The 22,788-nt window shown below is 29.6% G+C and overlaps 3 protein-coding genes across 8 annotated transcripts; 1 reads left to right on the plus strand and 2 right to left on the minus strand.

Annotated features, from left to right (window-relative positions):
• Nucleotides 1-882: 882 nt before the first annotated feature.
• On the minus strand, nucleotides 883-3,555 carry LOC108489540 (uncharacterized). 3 transcript variants are annotated; one of them, XM_017794166.2, is made up of 2 exons: nucleotides 2,534-3,555; nucleotides 883-1,130 (listed from the first exon to the last, which is right to left on the minus strand). In XM_017794166.2, exon 1 carries the CDS (start codon nucleotides 3,410-3,412, stop codon nucleotides 2,549-2,551), a length of 864 nt encoding a protein of 287 aa, XP_017649655.1. In that variant the 5' UTR covers nucleotides 3,413-3,555; the 3' UTR covers nucleotides 883-1,130; nucleotides 2,534-2,548. The 3 variants fall into 3 exon arrangements, with proteins under 3 accessions (XP_017649655.1, XP_052876428.1, XP_017649654.1); XM_053020468.1 differs by having other exon boundaries at nucleotides 883-1,138; XM_017794165.2 differs by having other exon boundaries at nucleotides 883-1,146.
• Nucleotides 3,556-4,703: 1,148 nt separating this feature from the next.
• Nucleotides 4,704-8,054, minus strand: LOC108488439 (probable UDP-arabinose 4-epimerase 3). 4 transcript variants are annotated; one of them, XM_053019603.1, is made up of 9 exons: nucleotides 7,999-8,054; nucleotides 7,225-7,402; nucleotides 6,929-7,053; nucleotides 6,335-6,448; nucleotides 6,135-6,242; nucleotides 5,959-6,050; nucleotides 5,661-5,802; nucleotides 5,475-5,569; nucleotides 4,704-5,389 (listed from the first exon to the last, which is right to left on the minus strand). In XM_053019603.1, the coding sequence occupies exons 2-9, from the start codon at nucleotides 7,283-7,285 to the stop codon at nucleotides 4,888-4,890; spliced, it is 1,239 nt and encodes a 412-aa protein (XP_052875563.1). In that variant the 5' UTR covers nucleotides 7,286-7,402; nucleotides 7,999-8,054; the 3' UTR covers nucleotides 4,704-4,887. The 4 variants fall into 4 exon arrangements, with proteins under 4 accessions (XP_052875563.1, XP_017648204.1, XP_052875565.1 ...); XM_017792715.2 differs by lacking the exon at nucleotides 7,999-8,054 and adding an exon at nucleotides 7,743-7,957; XM_053019605.1 differs by lacking the exon at nucleotides 7,999-8,054 and adding an exon at nucleotides 7,613-7,753.
• Nucleotides 8,055-12,551: 4,497 nt separating this feature from the next.
• Nucleotides 12,552-16,490, plus strand: LOC108488065 (protein CHUP1, chloroplastic-like). Its single transcript, XM_017792379.2, has 7 exons — nucleotides 12,552-12,890; nucleotides 13,426-14,124; nucleotides 14,224-14,355; nucleotides 14,789-14,979; nucleotides 15,062-15,173; nucleotides 16,147-16,293; nucleotides 16,395-16,490. Exons 1-7 carry the CDS (start codon nucleotides 12,552-12,554, stop codon nucleotides 16,488-16,490), a joined length of 1,716 nt encoding a protein of 571 aa, XP_017647868.1.
• Nucleotides 16,491-22,788: the final 6,298 nt, after the last annotated feature.

A 22,788-nucleotide genomic window follows, 5' to 3' on the forward strand; every position in this document is an offset into this window, starting at 1 on the left:
TGCATAATTTTTACTTAAGTTTTTTAAATTGATACTTAAGTTTTTGTCTCAGTATAAATACTTAAGTTTAATTTTAATATACAATTTAGTAAATGAGTTTGTCTTTTGTCTTAATTAAGTACCTATTTTTTTACTAGAATACACATGTTAAATATTTATTGAGTCACATGATATTTAATTTAGGTACTAAATTGAACATTGAAGCCAAATCTAGATACCAAATGTTATTATATTAACATGTATATATAAAGTATTATTTGGCATTGAAATTGCATGTAATTACTGTAGGCTTATTGTAATGTATTGTGAGATTATTTATATGTAAAGTATTGGGTTATTTATGTAATGTAATTTATTATTATGGGTTTTTAATAAAAATTAATTTTGAGCTCTCATAAAAGAAAATTTTAAATTTTTAACATGATTTGAAAAAGTGAAATTGTATATTTTATCTTCTTACCAAAAACAAAAAACTCAAATGTATCATTTTATGTTCTATCACTTAAAATTGATTTAGTAATATATATTTTTATTTAATTTTATATTACAAAGATTTAAATAAATGACTTTCTTTTATATATTTAAAATTATATAAATTGTCAATGTTGAATAGACAAATCAATATGTAAAACAAAAAAATAAAAATAGCACCATCACTTTGACATTGATAGCAATTTGTATTAGTCATATAAACCCTAAAGCAATAGAAATTGCTGAATTTGCATTTAAAGATAGAATTGTTAAATTTGGATTTAGAGAGTCAAATAAATTACATTAATTGTTAAGAATTTTCATTTAAGATGGTAAACGTGTTCAAACATACATCTTCTTACACGGATTAAATTTATTTATAATTTTTTATATATGTTACATATAAACACATTTATAACCATGCAATTGAAATATATTTGGGTGAGTATATTTTGTTAGAAAAACAAGATACAAGTACTTATAAATCCGAACGACATTGATAAGAGTACTTAATAATACAAAAATAAAGCACGGTACACCATTTATCTTTTTTATTTAGGGAACATCATTGAAGAACAGTTTGTAAATGGCAAAGTAAACCAAGCTTTTTCTTCCTTCTCATTCTCCTCTTCCAATTGCTTGCGGTAGTCATAAAAGGCCTAAACACCTATCAACCTTTAGCGATGAAAATGTTAAGACTAAACAAGTACATGTAATCTGCTGACATAATCATTCAACAATTATACAAATGATCATAATTTGATCCAAAACAAGCAGATGGTAAAAGTACCATGGAAGCCATTGTATTAGGAGTCAAGTTGCATTTTGCTCAATTTTCTAAAAAAATGACCAAATCAATCCCTGTACATTAGATCAAAGGGCAAACTTTCATCCATTTCTACTACTAAAAACTGATCCCTATTCGTCAAAATGAGATACACGTGGCACACCAGATGTAACCATTTGATTATTTTGTCAAATGATCAGTTTGCTCTTTGATCTAACATACAAAGACAAAGTTGCCCATTTTTTAGTAAAGAAGGCCATATGCAATCTAACTCATAGTACAAGAATCTCCATGGTACGATTACCCTAAGCAGACATAATATTGAAATCATCTAAAGCCTACTTCCATTGTTCTTCAAACTCGGATGTGACTTTCAACTAAGTATGACACAGATATGTTCCACGTCCAAGGATCCTTAAAGAATCTTATCACTAAACAAACATGAATATCAAACGGGAATACTTGAAAAAATAAAATAGAGTTGAAAGTAACATAATCTAAAGCTATATAAACTGAGGACATAACAGGCATCTACTTACTCCTACGCATTACTGAATTCCCTATTAATCAAAGTAATAAGTAGAAGAAGAACATTGCCTTTTGTAGCTCTTCCATGCATATTATATCAAAATACTAATTGACAAACAATTTTCTTAGTTTTGGCATCCGTGGACAAGATACATGATTCACCCAATTGCTACAAAATAACAAAATTAACACACAGTTCAATTGCCTTGACTATTATAGGACTCGCTCTGCCAAGCTATTCACAATGGTTCCGCTCAAGGATCAAAAGCTATGTTACTAAGACTAGTTCAAGGATGTGTGTCAAATACAAATATATATATATCCACAAGTTGGGACAGAATTGACTGTCACAAGAAAATCCAGGTACCATAAACGGAAGAATGTAAACTCATATAAATATCCTAACAACAAAAAACTTCAAAGAAAAACACTATATAGAAATAAAACCACCAAAACTCTGCAAAATGCAACTACAATGTTAAGATTAAAGATAAAATAAACATGCAAATTCAACATAAAAGAACATTCACAAGTGAAGTTTTCTCCCCAAGACTCAAATAAGGCAACATAAGTTTAAATAAACATATGAAATGAAGAAAACCAGGATATTAATCTCTTAAGAAGACTCAGCTTCCTAAATGACTTAACTAGTCCTAATTAATCATACACATTACAGCCGGCAAAATGTCCTGTATCATTCCAGTATATTAGACAATAGAAGCAATTGGAAGCTGAAATATGCCGTACCAAATCAAAAGCACTCTACTGCTGCTGGTTTGGAGGGTTTGGAGGAGGTGGCATCCCAGGACGTGGTGGTCCGAAAACAGGAACAGCACCAGGGGGAGGCGGCATTCCAGGGCGTGGGGGTGGTGGAGCAGGCATTCCAGGGCGTGGTGGTGGTGGACCAGGAGGTCCTCTCATCATTGATCCCGGAGGTGGAACCATTGGCCTCTGACCATATTGTGGTGGTGGGACAGGGAATTGTTGAGGTGGCCTTACTCCAAAAGCAGGTGGTGGTACCTGTGGAGGAGGACCACGTTGCATCTGAGGAGCCTGTGGTTGACCAGGGTAACCACCAGGTGGCATTTGTCCAGGTGGACGGATAACAGGAGGTGCTCCACTAGCAGCAGGGTAAGTCATAGGCGGAGCTGACAGTTGCGGAACCGGTGGCCGTGAAATCTGGGGCTGCATCATCCCAGGAGCCGGTCCACCAACACCACGAACAGGCCCAGCAAGACCAGGCTGAGCTTGAACAAGAGGACCAGTCGGAATCCCACGACCAGCAGCACGACCAATACCCGGTCCAGGAACAGCATTAGCAGCGGCAGACTTTGAACGCGACTCTTCAGGAGGAGGAGGACCCTCAACAGTCATAGAAATAACCTCTTCACCACGAAGAAGAACAAGACCAAGCGTTCTACGATCTTCACGCTCCTGATTGGTACTGGGGTTTTTCTTCCCTTTAGCCGGCGGCAACTTACGGAACTCCTCGCAGTCACCGAGGACGAGATTCATGTGACGATCGAAAGCCATAAACTTACCCACCAACTGACGGCCGTCTTGGATAGTGACCCGCATACGGTAGTTGATGAATTGAAGCATTTTGGAACTCTTGGACATCGACATTGTGGCCGATTTGCTGTGTAACAACGGGAGATTGAGGAAGATAAAAACCCTAACTAGGGTTTTGAATTTTGATTTCTCAAGCGGGCTGCCAGAGAGGAAATGAGAGGGAAAAATTTGTCCTTTATGTGCCCTCCAAGCCTCTTCTGCCCATTATAAGATAATAAATGGGCCATAAATTAGATAGATTAGGCCCAAATAATTTATAGTGTTAATTTTTATGAGGCAAACAAAGGGTAAATTACACCTAAGGACACTAAATTATTAATAAGTTTACAATTTGGCTACTCAACTTCAAAAAGTTACAAAATGACCATTGGATTATTCAAAAGTTTTTATTTAAGTCACTAAACTATTCAAAATTCCTCATTTAAGTCACTTAGTTGTTAAGTTTTATTTTTAAGTCTAACTAGTGAGCTCCAAGCAACAATTCAGCAATGTAGTTGATCAGTACCCATCGACGAATAGAAGAACATTCCTTAAATTCAAATCGATTTGATAATTAGTGTTTGAGAATAGAAGAAAGCTATTTAGACTTTGATTTGTAGAGTCGTGATGTTTAAAACTGTTTTATATATATAAAAAAAAAAAACTAAATTGTATAAGAGAAGAGAAATGAGAGCTTTCAATTAGTGCAGGTGGTACAGACAAAGAAGGTCATATAACAACAATTTTAATAGCCCAATAACTTAGAAAAAACTTCGAAACAGACTATTTTGTAACTTTTTAAAGTTAAGTGACTAAAACATAAACTTACTAATATTTTAATAATCTTAAGCATTATTTACCAAAAAAAAGACAACCTATACTTTTTAGTTTAAGTGTCTTTCCGAAAAAGTTTTCGCCAAGAGCCAACAATCTCCTTAACGAGTCTCCAATCAATGTATTATATCTCGCCGTATCACTTAAGTTGATCAAATAGTATTATCAAAACCCTATCCAATAAAATACTAACATGTTGAACAATACATTAACTCTCGACAAATAATACTTCAAAAACTTCTCACGAGTAAACTTCCGTCAACAAATCTCTGGCTACAACCATTTGCCATTACTCGTTAAATTTCATTTATTGAATCTGTCAAAAGAAAACATGAGCCAAAGAAAGATTCAATAAAAGCTATATACCTAAGCATGGCATCAATATTATTATCATCTCAAATGCACATACATATAATATATTTATACTAATAAATATTTTTTTGATTAAATTGAGTCACACTAATTCGATAAAAAACAAAAATTTAAGATATATATGATAAATTAATATAATTATACATAAAAGATAGAAATATAAGATATATAAAATAAAATAAATAAAATAAAATAAATATAGTTATACATATGATGAATTGGATGCTCTGTATAAATACCCAAATAATGGGTTATAATAGCAGTTGAAAATTATAATCTCTACTTTCCCTCCCTTCCATGCCAAATATAGAAGAACAACACTGAACTAGTCAAGCAATCATCATCTACAACGAACTGTATCCGTTACGATGTGCCTTTTGCCATCTCCACGCAATCCCTAAGCTTTCCTGCAGATCGGTAAACCGAGCTGTCCAGTTCAGTTCGCGTCTGATCTTAGTAGGATCGCTGAAAACTTCTGCGTAATCCCCGGGACGGCGAGGAAGATACTCGACTTTTATATCCACCCCCGTGGCTTTCTTACATGCCTCTATGAACTCCTTCACTGATCTTCCTTTTCCGGTACCAACATTGTAGATTCCAACGTTATGGGCCTTTGCGTGTTGAAGAGCTTTAACGTGAGCATCAACGAGGTCGGTAACGTCGATGTAGTCGCGTATGCATGTTCCGTCATGTGTTTTATAGTCTGTTCCTTTCACCTTTATACCGGGGATGATCCCACGAGCTGCATCGAAACAAGCACCCGAAATCCGTCCTTGTTCACGTAACTCGGGTCTTGGAGCCTCGCCTAATCTTCCTTCGGGATCTGATCCGATCACATTGAAGTATCTGAAAGTTGTTTCATCGTAAATACGAGCTTAATGCTGTCTGAACTCTCAAAAAAAACACTTAGAAAGTGAAGTAAAATACAAACCTTAGAATCATAATCGCCATGTCCGAATTCTTAGAGAAATCCAGAATCATATCTTCAGCCATCTTCTTAGCTTTTCCGTATGGATTGATTGGAACCTGAATTGGTCAGAAAACAAATGTCAGTGACCGCACTATCATAACCGTATACAGAAAATAACTAAGCATTGAACCATGTTTTGCAACTTGCCTGCGGGGTTTCTTCAGTGATCGGCATCTTTTCAGGCTCACCATACGTGGCACATGTACTAGAATATATCAAAGTCCCAACACCGTGGACGGCCATCGATTTTAAGACCATCAAGGTGTTTGAAGTAATGTTGTGATAATACCTGTGCAAATCATATGGCCAAACATTAGTAAACTCTACCAAGGTTACTAAACTATTAGTAAGTTTTGATCGCTCAATTTCAAAAAGTTACAAAAATGGTCACTGAACTATTCGAAAGTTTCCATTTAAATGAATTAACAATTCAAAGGGGACGTACTTTAGAGGATCAGTTGTGCTCTCCCCAACATATGCAACTGCAGCAAAGTGTATAACAGCATCAAATGCATTCTCAGAAAATATTTTGTCTACCTAAAATACAATGTCAAGGAAAACAGTATACAACATATCCATGTTTATATGGACGATCATAATAATTTCCCCGAGTAAGGATACAGCATCTGGATCCCCTAGATCAGCGTAAATGAATTGAAGCCTTCCAGGTTCTGGAAATAACTCTTGTAGAACCTTAATGGCACCTATGTTTCCACGAGAAAGATTGTCCTGCAAAAGAAGCGATTCCTTCATTAAAACGGAGAGTAACGAACAATTAGAAAAACAAGATTGTTACATATATCCTTAAACTAAAAACATACCACAACCGTTACACGGAATGACTCCTTAAGAAGACGTAAAGCAGCATGCGACCCGATATATCCGGCACCTCCAGTTACAAGCACGTGAGTTACCCCTTTTTCATGTCGGGAGAACTGGAAAGACGGGAGTCGAGAATTTGGGGACAAATGCATAAATAACACGAGATCAACACAAAATCAACCATACTCACAATAAACAATATTTAACATGATTCAACCCCTTATAGCCGACATCACAATCCCAAAAGGATAAAAATTGCGAATCACAAAACAAAATTTCATCTCATTTCTTCTACTTTCTTATAGGACTATTGCTTGATTCCCAAGAAACCTTATTCACTAAGATTTCTTATAGGGTCATATGCTATAATTGCTGATGAAAACCCCAGAAATATATATATACACACACATACATGCACACATAAGTACCATCTTTAACAAGTGGTCCAATTATCAAACTAATCAAGAGATCAGCATTTTTTTTTTTTTTTGTGTATGCATATATATAAAGAAGAAATAGTCAAATATTTGCAGCCATTATCACACAGTCATGCATTTTAATTTTCAATAATAAGAAGAATAAAGAGATAATACATGAGTTGGAGTACTGAAGGATGGAGAATGCTTGAGCATTATAATGCACAAAGCTGTAAGTGCTGCAGCCATAAGTAATTTCCCAAAAATATTGCTCTTCCTTTTAGGATCAGGGTATTCCATCACTACATGCAAAACAACAAAAATAAAATTAGGGGAAAGAATTGGGTAATTTGCATTTTAAGTAATCCTAATGAAAAAAATGGGTTGAAAATCATATATGTAAGCTAAGAAAATCAAATATGATCCTCAAAAGAACTTTTTTTTTTTTTTCCAAATTAAGAGAAAAATGTTACCTGCAATGGGCATTGATCGATTGGACCTTGCTTGGCTTCTTCCTCTTGCAAAATTTAGCATTTGGGAAAAAAAACTTATGGTTTATATATATGCTGCTTAATAAACAACAATATATGTCTTGCTTTTCAATGATCAATCAAAGAACCTTTCCTTCCAAATGCTTTTATGGCAAATATGCTGCAAAAAAAAAAAAAAAGTGAAAACAGTGAAGAATAATCAATAATGATTAGACCCTTAATTGAAATTTTAGAAAAAAACGGGGGAAATGCCAGAAATTAAAGACCCAATGAAACCGAAATGTAAGTGAAGATAAAAACAAAAACACACACAGAAAAGGGGGGAAAAAGGGCTTTAATGGCAGAGACCACCAAAGGGATTTTTTTTTACCTGAATATAGAAACGAAAACAACAAATGACAAAACCAGCTAAAATATCAATTTATAACACATGCAATAAAATATTTGAATTAAAAAAAAGGAAAAAAAAAAAACCCAGAAACTTAAAAAAGGAAACCCACCCACGAAGATTGGAAACGTGAGAGGAAAAAAATAAACGTATAAAGGGGAAAAAAGGAGAGTAAAACTGAGAGTGGGATTTCGAGGTCAAATAAGTAGATTTCAATATAAAGGAAGAGAAAAAGCTTTGAAGGGAAAAAGAGAGAAAAAGAGGTGATATTGGCGGAGTTTTCTCCGCGTCCATGGCGTCTTTCAACTGTCAACTATTAATCAAACGGCCATTACAAAACAAAATATACTAAAGGTTGAATTCCTCACTTTTTTCTGAAACTTTTGGGGTTAATTCTACCTGATATACTTAAACTATGGGTCTTGTTTTAAATTAGTCTCAATTTCGAAATCATCTCTAAACGGTTATATTAATCAGTCATTTTATTATTGAAATCCTTAATTTAAGGGTAATTTACTAAAAGATTCACTTTAGTTTCCCTCAAGTTACATTTTAGTCACTTATGTTTGAAATATTACGTTTTAGTCACGGAGCGTTAATTGCCGTTAACGATGTAATGGTAAGCTGACGTGGCACTTTAAATCATTATTTCAAATGAAAATTTTAGGTTAAATTATACAATTGGTCCCTATATATAATTTTTCGTTTTGAGCAATTTAATTTTTTTTTTACATTAAAAGAGGAGGAGAAGGGAGGAAAATAGAGGGAGAAGCAAAAGAGAATAGAAAATAAAGAAAAGAAAAAAGAAAAAAGTTAAAAGAACATAAAAGAAAAAAGTGCTCAAAACAAAAAAATATGGGGACTAATTGTATAATTTAACCGGAAACTTTTGTTTGAAATGATGATTTAACGTACCACATCAGCTTATCGTTACATCGTTAATGACAACTAATGGCTCAATAACTAAAATGTTACTACATGATAAGGTAAGTGATTACGACGTAACATTTTAAACCTAAGTGACTAAAATGTAACCTAAAGGAAACAAAAATGATTATTTTGGTAGTTTATCCTTAATTTAATTGATAAATAACATATAAAATCTTACGTGGCATAATTCAAAATAAAGAAAAGTAAAAAAAAATCAAATCTTATTGTGTAATTAGAAAAGAATGAGAGTGTATAATAAAACTTGAAGTTTCAAAATTTTAAAACCAAAATTTTTATAATATAATTTTTTTTAATGATTAAATTAATGATTTCAGTAAGGAAATGACTTAATTAATGCAATATTGATAGTTTCGGGATGTGATTAGAATGCTTTAAAATTTGGGGATCAATTTAGAATGAGGGCCATAGTTTAGGGATGTATGTGCAATTAATTCAAAATTTTATATATTGAAGGGTTAATTGTACTAGTAGTCTCTAAACTATGACTTGTTTCTAAACTGGTCAATATACATCAAAAACAATTTAATTAAGTTCACTAAAAAATAGTTAAAAGATGTTTGATGCAATTAATTTTATCAACCTAGTCATCAACTCGAGCCTTAAATGTTAGTCCCAAAGTTCTATAATATCGTGTCTTAACAGAATCCAAATTCAAGGTGTTAACGGAGACCAATGTGGACTAAAACATGTTCAACGACCAAATTGAAAATAATTAAAATTTTGGGGCAAAAATTAACCAATGCTAATATTAATATAAAAATGAAATTTGAAAGTGATGCATTAACAAACATATACAAAAGTGTACTCACAAAATCATTTAATGGCTTTGATTTTGGTGAAAACAATAATTGTACTTTATAAAAAATAAAAAAATAAAAGGACCAATAAAATGAGGGCATTTGTGTTGATATTGACTTGAAAAAGGGCCTGTAAATAAAGTGTTGAAATGTGAGCATGTGCATGATCTCAGTGTCTTAGATTCACAATTTACGTGATGATTTGGGTCCCATCTGTTCTACACTTTTCTAATTTTGCCCCTAAAATATCGAAAATATTTATGTGTGTAATTAATGTGTACCTAAAGTATGCCCAATTTCCCAATTCATTGCATTTTTAATGGAGTCTTTAAATAAACCATGCCATGTGGATTTTGGATACATTAATATCATGCATGTATGATGTTATCTCCATATTACATTTCTTTGGGTCCGTAATTTACATTATTAGGAGGGATAATCATAAATCGTAAAAGAAAACATGTTTATAAATTATAAATTGAACATAAATAATATCTTGGTCATACTTAAAAAAGTATAATGTTTACATATTTTATCAATTTAATCATTACTCTTTTTTTAGTTAAATTAGATAACGTGTGTTCCATCTTGACATCACACTATTTATATTATATACCATGTCAATAAATAATTTAAAAACCAGAAATAAAAAAAATCCAAAAAGAATTAGCATGAAGTACACATGTATTACCATGCAAGCTGATGCGTTTAAAATTTTAATGTTTTGGTTCGTGTTGTCGTTAAAAAAATAACAAATTGACTCTTTTAAAAAGGTCGATGGTTAAAATTGACTCTTTTTAAAATGTTGATGGTCAAAATGGACTCTTCGTAAAAGATTAAGGGTAAAATTAACTAAATATATATAAATATTAAGAGCTAAATTTATTATTATACCTAAAAATAACGAAAAAATAAAAGTATAATTTCGGATTAAAATAATAATAATTAAATTTATTTAAAGATTGAATTATTTGACTGAATTTACTACCAAAAATATTAAGAAAAAATCTAAAATCTAAATAATTTATTTATTTTAAAAATGGTTCGGACGTCACTTTCTTTTATTTATTGTATTCCTAATTTCTACAATTAATTAGGGACGTTTAGTTGTCTTAATCCTTGATTAATAGTTTTCAATTTTTTATTCAAAGAAAATTGTAATTTATTAAAAGAAAGTGATATCTGAACCATTAAATAAAAATTATTCATAAATTGGTTTGATGGTTTGGGTGATTATATAAAAATCAATTATATATATATTTTTAAATTTTATTTAAAGCAAAATATTTTTTTCAATTACCAAATATATTTAATATTTATTTGGTTGGTTGGTTTAATAATTGAATTCAACTCCTATTAATTGAATTAATTATGTTTCTTAGAATGGGAACATCAAATTTTGATTAATTCGAGTAAATCAATTAATTTTTGTTAACAATAACTAAATTTTCTTGAAATTTCTTTCATTAATAGAACTTTTTATAATTAATTAATTAAACAAAATTAATTTTTATCCATTAATTCGATTAAAATCAAATAATTAAACCCCTACATACATTTTATTTCATTATTAATTAATAATTAAATCCCTACACATATTTTTATTTCATTATTAATTTTTAAGTCTCTTTTCTTGAGAAATTATTTTATAGACCCTTTTCACCGTATCATCTTTGGTCTTTTTCAATTATTTAATGACATTTAGGTAATTTTTTATGTCATTGACACATAATTTTAGTAAAATTCTTTTACTTTGAACCTCAAATTTTGAATCATGAATCTCGAACCTCAAACCCTAAACATTAAAATTCAGGGTTTAAAGTAAAAAAAATTACCAAATAAAAATTATTAAAATATTATTAAATAATTAAAATAGACCATAAATAATATGATAAAAAGTTAGATAAAATATTTTTTTCCTTTATATAAATTGGAGGCCATTGACTTTAGATTTCTCTGATCTAAAGAAAGTCTCTTTTGTTAGGAAGATGCAAGCAATCAATCGAATGGGTTGACTTTTTTTCTCCTTTCCAAACAAAATTAAGTGAGCTAAGGATTAATTATTTTAAAATATAGAGTTTACTTATAATTAAAAATTGCTTTTGGAATTAAACTGTTGCTTTCTACTTGCTTTAAAAAATAAATAAATAAAATATTATTGTGAATTTGATGAGAAGTAACCATCAACCAATATTTTTTAATTATGATTTTAATAAATTATAACAATTTGGATATAATATAATATATAATTGTTTGATTAAATTATTCCAAAAGAATTTTTAGGAATATTAATGAATTAAATATACCATTTTCATGTTCCATGGAGAGCGAAATTTTATTTATAATTATTATTTAACTTATTAAACGAATATAAATAAAAAAAAGAAATCAATTTGTTGGTAAATTTATTTATGAAGATTCGACTTTTAAAGTATGAATCACAATATGTTTACACGACATAAATATTATGAAATGTAACTCGTGATCTTTCGTTTGGACACTTTATGGGATCAACACCTCGACCGATGAGTAAATACATTGTCCAACAAATCTTGCAATCTATCCCTTACCGTTTATCAAACGGACCACTACCTGTTCATTCTATCCTATATAAAAAGTTTTTATATACATCATGGCATCACTTTATGTAAACTACACTAGTCTACAAATGCCCCAACCATGAAACGATAAGTAATATTTTGGGACAAGGAAAAGGCCCTAATATAAACTAGGGTCTTGATAAGATGGTTAAAGTTATCCGAAATATCATACTTTCCTACTTAACTAAACCTCCATCTTCCTTTCAATGCCCTACCACTCATCTCCGATCATTGAACGACTCTCCGTTCAATTCCATCACCTCATTGATGTGAAAAAACATCTAACACAAAAAAATATCAAAATTTATTCGTTTGTGAAAAGATATATAACTATAAAATACAAAGATGATTATAATATACAACATACATACACAAACCCGTCTTGCCGTATAAAAGGACCGTTGCAGTCCGCCGTTTTGGAATGTATTTAGCATTTGAACGTGTTGTTTTCATTTACAATTCCTTCAACATCTTCAATAAAAATGAAAGAAGAGTAGCAATCAGAAAACAGAGCCAAAGCATCAAAATTTGTTGATCAAAGCCATGCAACCAAGTCCCACAAAACAAAAAACCATGACCAATCAATCCAAATCCAAGTCTTCATGGGGTTCAAGCATGGTGCAGAACTTCAAAGCTGACAAGAAACCCAAGGCTCACATTGTCACACTCCAAACCAAGAAGCTCCCTTTATCAAATTCAGATGCTGCAAATGCAAAACAAAAGAACCCATCAGTGGTTTCTCATTCTAGAGCTGTGGAGATATCAAAGGAAGCGAAATCAACGAGGAACCTTGATATAGAAGCTGTGGAACTGAGGAGATTGAACAAGGAGTTGCAATTGGAGAAGAGGAGCCTTGCTTTAAAGGTTTCTTCTTTGGAGACTCAATTGGCTTCTCTTGTCAAAGTTAATCAGGTATATTTTCATTAATGAGGTATGTTTTGAAGTATACATGTTCGATATAATGCATGTTCATATGAATACGAAGATAGACCTTTCAATAGACAAGCATGTTAAAAAGCTTTTAAACTATTAAGGGTAAAAGTTGGCTGTGGTATGGTAGCTTTTAAAATTAGTATAGTAATTACTTTAACCTCAACATTTACACATTGTGTAATGTAGTTTATTATTATTATTATCATTATTTTCTAATTTTACTTTTTTTGTGACATTGAGGATTAATTTTAAAAGAATAAGATAAAAATATATTAAATAATGTGATTATATTAAGGGTTAAATTGCTATTATGCCAATTTTAAAAGTTGCCAACATGACAAAAAAAAAATAGTTGAGTGATCATTTTGTAACTTTTCATAATTGAGTGTTCAAAAAAGAAATTTACTAATAGTTTGATGACTACTAATGTGGTTTACCCAAATATTAAACATATCCATGTTTGCATACATACTATATCCAGCAATCACACTCATGTTGTTATGGGTTTTATCAGAGAGATGTTGTTGCAAAATTAAAAGCTGAGGCATCAATGTTGAGGCACACAAATGAAAACCTCGGTAAACAAATAGAAGGTTTACAAATGAGGCGGTTGAATGAGGTTGAGGAGCTTGCATACTTGAGATGGGTTAATTCATGTTTAAGAGATGAACTAAGGAACTCAAGCTCAGAAAACAATGGTATAAAGAGATTAAATTTAATTAAAAAGATAAAGAAATGGCCTTTTAGCAGCCATGATTCTTCAACCATAGATCATGCAGCTAATCATGTGGAAAAAGATTGGAAAGGGCAATCTAATGCCATTATGTGTAGAAAAGAAATGGGAAAGGATGGAACAATTCAAAGATTGCAGCTCTTGGGAAATTGTGATGAAACTAACGAGAAAAGGGCTTCGAGGATTCCAAATACTCCTCCGAAACCTTCAAGTTCAGTTTCTAATGGACCTAAAGAGGGAGGTTGTATTCAAATTCCGCCCCCTCCTCCACCTCCACCTCCATCTCGGAAGTTTTCGGAGAGAAGCGGCATAGGATCAGTGCAGCCAGCTCGTCAAGTAGTTGAGTTTTATCATTCACTGATGAAAAGAGTATCTAGAAAGGATTCTCACAATGGAGGACCACATGATGTGCCTGATGTTGCAAATGTTCATAGCAACATGATTGGTGAAATTCAGAACAGATCATCACATTTGCTTGCTGTAAGTACCTTCTACTCCCCGTTCCAACATATTTATACATAATACACATGTTTAGAATTATGTATGAATTGTTTATAGCACCATTTTCTTGTTCTGCAGATTAAGGCTGATGTTGAAACTCAAGGAGAATTTGTGAATTCATTGATAAAAGAAGTCAATAATGCTGTTTATCATAACATTGAAGATGTAGTAGCATTTGTCAAGTGGCTTGATGATGAACTTTCCTATCTAGTAAGTTTCTATTTTATTGAGATGACAACATTGGCTGTTGCTGTGTTAGCTTTACTTAAAATTTTGCATATGATCGCCACATTTTCATTTTTGCTCAAGTATTGGTGTTGGATAAATATTTCTAAAAATGGGTTTATTGATAAGATCTTCAAATGCCCCAAATATGTGAAATTTTTTATAAAAAAGTTTAATATAATCATGTTAGACATGAATGGGAGAAATCTTGTGTATGCATGGATGTTCTATCTAAGATCTAACCATACTTAAATGTCCTTTTTTTTCTTTTTTTTTTTTAAGTATTATGGAGGTATTGTATTAAAAGTGTATTTTGCTTCTTTTATTAAAAAAAAGTGTAAATTAATCATTAAATTAAATTAAATAATAAATTGATCCTTTTGTTAAACAATCCATCCATTTTTATACACTTTGAAAGGTTGATGAAAGGGCAGTTTTGAAGCACTTCGAATGGCCAGAAAAAAAAGCTGACACATTAAGAGAAGCAGCATTTGAGTATGGGGATCTCAAGAAATTGGAGTCTGAGATTTTATATCACAAAGATGGTGATAGTGATTCAACAATGCCTTGTGATATTGCCTTAACCAAAATGGCTACTTTATTTGAGAAGTAATTAAATCTAAAATAACTGTTGTTTATGGCTTGATTAATAGAAAAACCTTTGAACTAAAAATTTGTTTTGAATTTCCAGGATCCAACGTACAGTTTATAGCATAGTTCGTACAAGAGATTCATTGATGCATAGCTGGAAGGAATTCCAAATTCCCACTGATTGGATGCTTGACAATGGGATTATAAGCAAGGTACTTCAGACCGAATTTAAAAATTCTTTTAAGGTATTGAAATTGAATTATAAATTTTTTAAGGATCATATATTAATTTATGATTTCATCATTTTTTAAAAGGATTAAACAATTTTTTTTTTCATTTTAAGGGGTCACAATATAATTTTATCATATATAAATTTATAATTTAATGATTTTTAAAGGGATGAAATACAATTTTCCATTTTGGGCAGGCACTTTTGCATTGGCCTCTCAATATTGACATTCATATATATGGTAAAACAAGCATAAGAACACGAAATCTTGAGTATTTAGGTCCAAGTTTTGCTGTGCATAAATTCTCTTTGGGTTATTCTGTCTCTGTTTGAATATAATTAAATTTTTAATTTGTATTGAGTTTATTATAGTTCTACTTAATGGGACATTTATTATTTGTTGTTTCAACTATACTTACTTAATACTCCTTTAGAAAAAGTATAAGAATATACAAAATATTGGTTAATGAACCTCTAAATTTTGACATATTAGTCAAGTGTTCACTTTCTTCAAAGATAGTTTGGGTTCAAATAACAATTTACAAAAAAGTAATAACTAAGTTTATATTTTAAATTAGTCTCTAAACTTTAAAATATTTTAATTGAATCTTTAAAATATCAACCTTATATCAATCAAGTCCTTCCGTCAATTTAATTATCAATTTAAGCATTAAACCCCAATTTAGATTTGGCATGAAACATATTTAAAACACATGGATGTAATGGTAAATACACATTGACCTATTGTATTGACAATTTCGAACTGACATGATTTAAAAGAAAGAGAAGTGTTTTATTTTTAACACATTAGGTCTAAGTTATTCATACGATATGTTCACATATATTTATAATATGATCAATGTATTTTAGAAATGTTTGAAGTTATACTTTTAATGCTTAAACTAATAACTAGTTGATAAAATTACCTAATTGAAAATTTCAATGATTGATTTCAGATTAAACAAGGAACGGTGAAATTGGGAAAGAGGTATATGAAAAGGATAGCCATGGAAGTGCAGTTGAAAGCAACCATGGAAAAGGATGATCCTTCCATGGATTATATGCTTCTTCAAGGTGTCAAATTTGCTTTCAGAATACATCAGGTTTGTTATTTAACTAAAATTTATAAACCTTTTTTTATATATTGGTTTTACTCAAACATATATATATATATGTATATATATATATATATATATATATGCAGTTTGCAGGAGGATTTGATGATGAAACAATGCATGCATTCGTGGAACTCAAAAACCTTGTCGACCTCCTCAGCAACAATCAGCAGACAAAGAAATGAACAGTGTTTTGTCTATGATTTGCTCTTGTTGTAATGACTGACCGAATGGAATGAATCTCACCAACATTGCAAATAATAGCAATGGAGGTTTTGACATGATGTAACAATTGCCATTGATGCAAAAACTCCAAACTCTGAACTCTCACTCAGTCCCAATAGTAGTGTTGATTGAGATTTGGAGAATTTACTTCCTATATATTTGTTTATACATCCTTAAATCACATGGTAACGTAAAGTAAAATGTTTTCGCAGCCTCAAAATTAATATTTTTTAATTTTTATTTTAAATTTTGTCACATAAAATTTACATCTTTTTAATAACAAAGGGGTCTTATGGATACAACATCAATAACTGAAGGATGTGATTAAAATATTTTAAAATATAGGATTTAACTCTCAATATATATACCTTCGTCTTTGCATGCTTTGCATCATACATTTCACAATTTAATATAATAATGAACATGTCAACCGCTGTTACAGCATCATCTTCTCCACCAACATTTCCCATCATCAAATCACTGAGTCCGTTCGTTCAGTGCCATTATTGCCACCGTCGGACGTCCCATCTTTAAGCCGATACGAATCTCAGAAGCGGCGTGACTGGACTACGTTCGGAAACTACATGAAGAACCACTGGCTGCCGTTGGTTCTCTCCCGCTGCAGTGGAGCTCACGTCCTTGAGTTCCTCAAATGCTTGGATCAGTTCAGGAAAACCAAAATCCATGTGCGAAACTGTGTGTTCTTTGGCCACCTTCACCCACCGGCACCATGCCCTTGCCCTTGGATGCGCTTTGTTGACCACCTACTTGCAGTGCTTTGCATCAAGTTTGATTCACAACTAGTTGGATGCAACATTTCAGTGCATATATTATTGCGATTTGACGTATCAAATTTTCTTTTGTGTGCATTGACATATCAAATCTTTGGCTTTTCATATCCATTTTTATATATTTGATATAACCAATATTAGATTCTTTTTATTTTAAAATTAAAAATTCAGGATTGGGTTAGGAAACTTTAAAAAAATCAATTCAATCTTGAGTTATTTCTCTTTTAATTTTATTACTATTTTATTTATTTTAATTAAATTTTCTAACTTTTTGGCTTGTATTTAATATTTTAGTTTTGTAAAAATGGATGTATTATAAATTATCAAGAATTTCTTTTGGGTCTCACATAAAAGAAAATTTGGGATCTAAAATTAAAATTTTAAATAAAATTTAATTTTAAATGAGCTTAAATATAAACACATAAAATATAGAAAAAAAACTAATTTATAATTAATAATAACCAATAAATAAGACTTCAATTTGAGATTTTCTTTCTTTAAATTATTATTATAAAAAAAGTGGTGGACAAAAATAATTGGATTCATTTTTTTTTACTAATTAATTACCAAATGCCATCATTATTTGTTAGTGGTACATCTTTACCAATCCATACCTATTATCTTTTCATTAAAGTATTCGTGGATCGAACAGCTTAGCTCACAAAATTGAACTTAATTTTAAATTTTTTAATTCCAGATCGACTTGATTGATAGATAATATTGAATTTTCGGCCAAAAAACAAAGGAGGAAATCGGTATCTAAGGAGGAGTTTTCTGTTTTTTTTTTTTTTTCTTGTTTTTAAGGCTTTGTGGGAGTGGGTGAAGGACTAATGAGTAAGTCTTTTCGATTATTAGGCTTAATATTGAAAAGGTAATATATGGACCCTATTATTTGAATCAGCCAATTGAAATGGGTTCTGGTTTGGGCTTTACATCCATCAATTATGAGTCTCTCAATGTCTCACACCTTGGGTAATTTTTTTCTATGCTTGTTAACAATGAGTATGCATTAATATTATTACCAATTATATATAATAATTATATTTGATTCACTTCTAGTGTATAATTATATGTTTTATTAGTGAATTAGATCATGGAATATTATAAAAAATTAAAATTAATTTAATGTATTTTTATTTTAATTATGAATTCTTATCTCGCTTCATTGATAATGCATAGAATTATACACCGTCAATGAATCAGATACTAATCCTTAGACATAAATAAAATGATGAAAGAACCTGTCATATTCCTCTATAATAGGGATTGGATGAAATTCTTCCATTATTAAATGAATCAAATCAATCCTTCTATGACAGAGGTAATAACTCCTTCTTTTTTTTTTTTTACAGTTCAACTTAAAATAAAATAAATTCGGTATCTACGTAACCAAAAAAAATAACATTATAATGGACTTGAATTTTAACAGTCGACAATTCTTAAAATTCACATAATCATTTTAATTAAAATAAAATATTTAAACCAAATAATGTCATTATAAAATTGAAGTATCAAACTATGTCAAGATTAAAGTATATAGATGAAATCTTAAATTTGAGCGAAATATAATGACCATATCGAAATTTAACCATTCTTATATTTTAAAAGGTAGAGGGATTGAAACTAAAATTTGCCCATAATATTCTCAAGAAAAAAAATAATGATAATATGAGTATTTAATCAAAAATGTAAAAAATATTTTAGAGTCAACATATATGAATTAAAATATATATTGCATATTATCCTAAGAAGCTAATGTCATTGTCCAAATATCATAGGACCGACCAAAGGCCAATGGTCCCACTAACACATTGACACATGTAATTATGCTTATCTCAAAATTTGATCATCAAAACCATATAATTTAACACAAAACACAACCATCAAATCATAATTTCTTTATTCCAATTCTTTTGGCTTTTATTTAATTTCTAAAGCTTATGATTATATTAAGGAAAATATGATTTAGAAAAAGTTGTTCATGGGACCATATACTATGAATGAAATGATAAAAATGAGAATGTGTTATTTTGTTTTCTTTTTCTATCAATAGTTTATATGCCAAAGTTGAGATCACCATTCATGCTCATTTTAGCTTCGGGTCTCATAATTACTCTTATTCATTAGACATGAAATGATAAAAAATAGTTACACGTTTATTACAATATTGATACATTTCCCAACAAAAAAAAGGGTGGAGGATGGGACATTGACTTTTCAAAAATAAAAAATTTACTTATATAGTCCCAATAATTTTTAAAAAAAATCACAAGTTAAAAAAATATATATTCATTTGTATCCCCTAAAACAGTTTCTTGGCTTCGCTCCTCGATCAAAACTGTGAGATGTTTGTCGATCAATGAAGCTTCAGACATTGTTAGCAAAGGCTGAGCTTTAGGTCCTATTATGTTCGTCTATTTCTGCTTTATATTGATTTGATTTCTTCCTATAATTACTTGAATACAGTATTGTATTTATATTTATAAATTACCCACAATTTATTTCTAATAAAAAAAATATATTGATTATTATAGTTGTTATGGTTGTTGGTTCTCTATAAGTGGTTTTAGTACAAAATTTCTAGATTCCCCACTATGTCAAAGTGTCAAACGATATACAAGTACACTATTTATTCTTTTTTGTGTGTTAGTTCAAAACTAGATATGTAAAACAAAGATTGACCAAAGGGATGCATAAAATTAATTAAGCATTAAATGATGCATATGTATTTAGATTTAGGGTTTAGGGTTTAGGGAATTAGTGTTTGATATAAGGTATAATTAAAAGAAGAGCATGTGGTCAGCATGCCTGAATATAGTAAATTGAGATGATGGTCAAATCTCGAAAGCTTTTGAAAACAAAGGCAAGTGGGGTTTTAATTATAGATATGCATGTAATGTCATCAACAAATAACTCCAAATTTAATATGGTTTCTTTTCAAAATGATGAGCAATAGTATCAGCCATAAAACCCCATTTGCTTTCTTCTCTTGTAATAAATACATTTACGACTCTTTCCATGGCCTTCATTGAGTTTTAATTCAATTGGCATCAGGGTAAATTTGAAATTTTTCTTGAAATTGAATTATAATTTTTTAAAAATTAAATATATTTTTTTTTAATTTTGAGGTTAAAGTGTAATTTTACCGTATATAAAGATATTATTTAATGATTTTTAAAGGGAATGATCTGCAATTTTTACATTAGGACCCTTGGTTGACATTGTTACCATTACAATAATCAAGGGAATGTGAATTCGAATGCCTTAAAACGCATATCATCCTTCAATCGACTAAAAGTTTATGAGTAGTTTAAGACTTTTATTAAAAAAATGAAGTTAAAGAAAAAAAAACTCAATAGTGTACACTCTTAGTATTTAACCTAAAATTATTAGTATTGTATTTCGGTAAATTTTGAGATTTAATCTCAAAACTTAAAGTTAAAATCCTCCCATTTGCCTTCATCCCTATAATTGAATGTCACATCATATGAAGGCAGCCTAATTAACATGTTATATCGACAAATGTTCAAAAAATGCTAATGACTTTAGAATTTTAAATTGTAAATGTAAAAGAATATATTTTATTTTTTAAGTACATAAATTAAATGTAAAATTTTATCAAGGTGACAACCTATTTTAATTCAAGTTAAATATTTTAAAATTTTTAATTTAAATATAAAAATTAAGTTAGGCAAAGATAAAGGTAGATGACAATGTACAATCACAAACATATAAAACTTCGACTTTGATATCATAATAAATATTCACCCTAAAATGTAATTATCAAAGTTGATAAAAACAAGGTTAAATTTTATTACTAAAATGTAATAAACGGTAGCAATCAAATTTATTAAATTCTCTATTTGGAAATTTACGTATCAAACATATTGTGATAATGTAATACCGTGTTAGGTTGCTATTACTATATATTACTCTAAAAAAATTAATAAATTTAATGTTATTGTTTGTGTCAATATTGAAATTTCAAAATTGGAAGAGTATAGTAAATCTACAACTTCATATATAGTACAAAGATTAACTACATAATTCAACTAAACAAATTTAACTGCTATCGTTTGAAGTAAAATTGAAATCTTAAAATTCAAAAAGTATAAAGACTAAAATTAACTAAATTAAAGTATAAACACTAAATCCAAAACTTACGCCTAAGGTTAAAATATGGGTTAGGTCCTGTATTTTTTACTTAATTTAGAATTTAGTTCTTACAATTTTATTTCTAGAAATTTAGTACCTATACTTTTCAAATTTCAAAATTTATGTCCAATTATTAACACTGTTTTTTTGTTAATTTGGTTGGAGTGACATTTTGAAATTAAAAAAAAATTCCTTGATTGTAATGTAATTAAAAAAATGATGTTATAATAAACAATTTAACAAAATAATTTTAACAATATTAATATTTGAATCCAAAATTTAAAATTTTAAAATAAAGAAATTAAATTTAAAAAAACTAAATTCTATATTTTAACCAACAAACATTTAATTAAAATTTGAACAATACCACTTTATATCATTATCATCTCATCTCATTGCATTACCCCATTCAAATTGGGACTGTTCTTTTCATCCATTGAAGTGACTTCCATTGAAAAGATATCAAAACTTTCATTAAAACTGATAGATTTGATAGAATTTAAAATCACATTTCACTATTGTATTTTTTAATTATAAAAAATATAATGTCTTACTAGTATTGTAATTAACGCGACTCAATTTCAGATCATATATAGAACAGTGAATACCTTAATTATCAGTTCAATACACAGGTTTAAAGAAAACCCACATTTCAAAAATACTTGTATATTTAATTAATTGGCTAAAAGGTTGTCCTATTCATAAAGTCCCAACATTTTGATTCTTATAAAATATTAAAAAATATTGTCTATTGAGTTTTAGCTCGATTAGTATATGCATTGTTATAAATATAAGAAGATGTGAGTTCTAATGCGTTGAAATACATTATTCCCTAAAAAATTATGTTAAAAAATAGGTATATTCAGAATTTATGATGAAAATATTTAATTAACCCAACATTTCATTATTTCAGTCTAATAAATAGTATTACTTTGATTTTATATTGTAAATCCCAATAAGAGAAAAATGAGTGGGAGAGTGTAAATCGAGATTTGAATTGGATTTGAAAATAATTTTATATCATGTCAATAATATTAAAGTGGTGTAGTTTGGTTATTTAGTGTATTAATATAAAAATGTTGGGATAGATTTTAAAGTTATATATGAATTTTGATTTAATTTGTAATTTTATATATAAAATTTTAATTTGATTCAATTATCATAAATTATTAACATAATTATCAATATATTATTATTTTATGTTTATATATTTATATACACATATAATTATATTTATCAAATATAAAAATGAATTGATATATTTATTTATTTAAATGTGTACGATTGAATCATAATTAAAATTTCGTGTATA

This window comes from Gossypium arboreum, chromosome 10 (assembly GCF_025698485.1).
Source record: "Gossypium arboreum isolate Shixiya-1 chromosome 10, ASM2569848v2, whole genome shotgun sequence".
Taxonomy (NCBI): Eukaryota; Viridiplantae; Streptophyta; class Magnoliopsida; order Malvales; family Malvaceae; genus Gossypium; species Gossypium arboreum.